Source organism: Monodon monoceros, unplaced genomic scaffold (genome assembly GCF_005190385.1).
Source record: "Monodon monoceros isolate NGI ecotype Baffin Bay Population unplaced genomic scaffold, NGI_Narwhal_1 Super_Scaffold_8, whole genome shotgun sequence".
Lineage (NCBI taxonomy): Eukaryota > Metazoa > Chordata > Mammalia > Artiodactyla > Monodontidae > Monodon > Monodon monoceros.
The window spans coordinates 69,511,402-69,514,449 of record NW_021703785.1 but is presented as its reverse complement, the minus strand read 5'-3'; the positions used below and the strand labels follow the sequence as shown (position 1 = coordinate 69,514,449).

The 3,048-nt window shown below is 46.4% G+C and overlaps 1 protein-coding gene across 1 annotated transcript; it reads left to right on the top strand.

Annotated features, from left to right (window-relative positions):
• The first annotated feature begins 921 nt into the window (after positions 1-921).
• On the top strand, positions 922-1,684 carry LOC114887961 (nuclear receptor-binding factor 2-like). Its single transcript, XM_029209776.1, has 2 exons — positions 922-1,006; positions 1,089-1,684. The coding sequence occupies exons 1-2, from the start codon at positions 922-924 to the stop codon at positions 1,682-1,684; spliced, it is 681 nt and encodes a 226-aa protein (XP_029065609.1).
• Positions 1,685-3,048: the final 1,364 nt, after the last annotated feature.

Below are 3,048 nucleotides of genomic sequence, written 5' to 3'. Positions count from 1 at the left end.
GGAAGAGATGCAGGGACTTACTCAGCAGAGAGGGAGAGACATGGTCTGCACGTAGCACTGGTGACCCGGGAAAACACAACTTTTGTTTGTGGTCCTGAGGTCCGAGAGGTGAGAGAGACCAACAGCCCCAGTTGCTAGGGCTGTACTGGAACATTCTCAGGGCGAGCCAGGTGCTTGTGAAGGAGCGGGGCGGGGCTGAGGGGTCTGCTGATGGCAAAGTGAGGCGGCGGTAGAAGCCTGGAGAGGAGGCCTGGCTGGGGACTGGGTCTGATGGGGGCTGCACAGAGCAGTCTGTGGGTGTGATTCTGGGTGAGCAGAGGCTTGGGTTTCTGGCAGCGGCTGTGGTTAAGAGTGGCTTTGAGTCACGCGCCCTTGTTTGGGTACCACAAATTCCACACCAGTATACCTCCAACATTATCAACAAGACGCCAGACTTGAGATCCTGTGAGGTATTACCTGAGTTAACCTCTAAGCAGACTGAAATTCTCTCAAGTATCATTCAGCAGCCCCCAGTCACTGAGCCCTTAATTCCTTCACTTCGGACCTCCTGGGTTCTTGTCCAGATTCCTGGCACCCAGTTTAGATTTCTGGGCCGAAGACATTCCTGCCTTAGAGAGTTTTTCTCTCTGAAATTTCATTTCAAATACCTTTTGTATGTCCTCTTTAGCTTCTCCTAAAGCTGTCCATTTGTGATCCGTAAGACTGTTTCTTTTATAGCATTTGTTTTCCCTTAGTTGTCAGATTAACTCAAAACATACTACTTCCAAGGGGGTTTTCTTTGATTCCTCCAACTTTTCTCCTAAACAAAAGGGAGGTTTAAAAACATTAGCCGGCTCCCTCTGCGCCCACCGCTGGCTCCCGGGGCGCGGAGTGGGGCCAGAGTCGCAGCCGCTGCGTCGCGCTCTCCAGCTGTTACCCTCCATGTGCCCGGGCTCCCTCGCTCCCCTTCCTCAGGCCGCCGCTTACCCCGGGGTCTCTGGAAATAATGGAAGGACCCCTCAACCTGGCTCATCAGAGCAGACGAGCAGATCGTTTAGTAGCTGCAGGGAAATACGAAGAGGCTATTTCTTGTCACAAAAAGGCTGCAGCGTATCTTTCTGAAGCTATGAAGCTGACACAGTCTGAGCAGGCTCATTTATCACTGGAACTGCAAAGGGATAGTCACATGAAACAGCTTCTCCTCATCCAGGAGAGGTGGAAGAGGGCAAGGCGGGAGGAAAGATTGAAAGCCCAGCAGAGCACAGACAAGGATGCCGCTGCCCAGCTTCAGGCATCTCACAGACCCTCTGCTGAGGACGCAGACAGCCAGAGCGCCCTGCTCTCTCAGAATTACAGCCCTTCCACAGAGAAACACTTGCCTGAAATTCAGGGGGTCTTTGACAGGGATCCAGACACACTACTATTTTTACCTCAGCAGAAGAGCGAGCCAACAGAGCTGTGCATTGGAAGCAAAGCCCCAAGAGATGATAAAACAATTATAGAGGAGCAGGCAACCCAAATTGCAGATTCGAAGAGGCATGTGGAATTCTTCGTGGCTGAGAATGAAAGATTAAGGAGAGAAAATAAACAGCTAAAGGCTGAAAAGGCCAGACTTCTAAAAGGCGAAAGCCAAGGATATTCCAATATCCAGTCTTCCTCCCTTGGATTTTCCATCTCCAGAACGTCCCCTCATGGAACTCTCTGAAGATATTCTGAAAGGACTTATGAATGATTAAAATGGAAGGTCAGGGCTTCCCGGTGGTGCAGTGGTTGAGAGTCCGCCTGCCGATGCAGGGGACACGAGTTCGCACCCCGGTCCGGGAAGATCCCACATGCCGCGGAGCGGCTGGGCCCGTGAGCCATGGCCGCTGAGCCTGCGCGTCCGGAGCCTGTGCTCCACAACGGGAGAGGCCACAACAGTGAGAGGCCCGCGTACCGCCAAAAAAAAATAAAATAAAATAAAATAAAATGGAAGGCCATAGAAGAGGTGAAAAAGAGGAAATAATACGGTAATACAGTTAATCCAGCAAAAAAAAAAGAAGAAAGGAAAACCACATGCAAGGGTGTCCCGGAGATGCTGCACCCAGCATCCTGCGGAGGAGAGGCATTGACAAGACTCGGAAACAGTCACTGTGAAGTATGTCGTGCATCGGATTTACTGACTCGAGCTAATGATTCCAGACTTGGCAGATACTAAACTCTTGGAGGTTCACTTTCTCCTGATACAAACCAAATGGCTACCTGGAATAATTTTTTTTCAAGCAACAATTATTTTTCTTCAGGGTTAAAATGTATAAAAGTATGTTATGTGTCATTAATCTATAATGCCATAAATGATAATGCAAAACCCAAATAGCAATGGTCACCTGAGGGGCTACCTTGTATTTGAAACATGCTTTCTATTCACGCATTGACTATATGCATCTTGTTATGCACATTTCCTTTGTTTAACAAGGTGTGTAAGACACACCTGTCTAGAAGAAACTGTGTGCCACACTTTGCACTACTCGTAACATAATGAGAACCTCAAGACTATCGGGAGAAATATTTAAATTTCCATTTTATGAAGAAAGGAACCAAATTATTAGTTATGCTTTTTTTTAAAATTACCAGTTTACATAATTAATCAGGGTGCATTTTAAGTTCTAACTTTTTTTGTTTAATGTATAATGCATCATTTGAAAATACCAAGGAAATATCCTTTTTGTTTTTAATGATGCATGAGTGGAAGTAATGCTGGTTGGCAGTACTGGTTGTAAGCAATCAATAAACTAATTGTATTTAAAAAAAATTAGCCAATCGAAACCCTCCTACACTGTTGGTGGGAATGTAAATTGGTACAACTGCTATGGAGAACAGTATGGAGGTTCCTTCAAGAACTAAAAATAGAACTACCATACGATCCAGCAAAACCACTCCTAAGCATATATCTGGAGAAAACCATAATTTGAAAAGATACATGCACCCCTATGTTCACTGCAGCACTATTTACAGTAGCCAGGACATGGAAGCAACCTAAATGCCCGTCGACAGAGGAATGGATAAAGATGTGGTACATATATACAGTGG

Excerpts from the sequence above, each read along its gene's own strand:
- LOC114887961 (XM_029209776.1), top strand. The coding sequence starts at position 922 with ATGTGCCCGGGCTCCCTCGCTCCCCTTCCTCAGGCCGCCGCTTACCCC. Across the intron at positions 1,007-1,088 it reads TGGAAGGACCCCTCAACCTG|CGTATCTTTCTGAAGCTATG; the intron begins GCTCATCAGAGC and ends AAAAGGCTGCAG.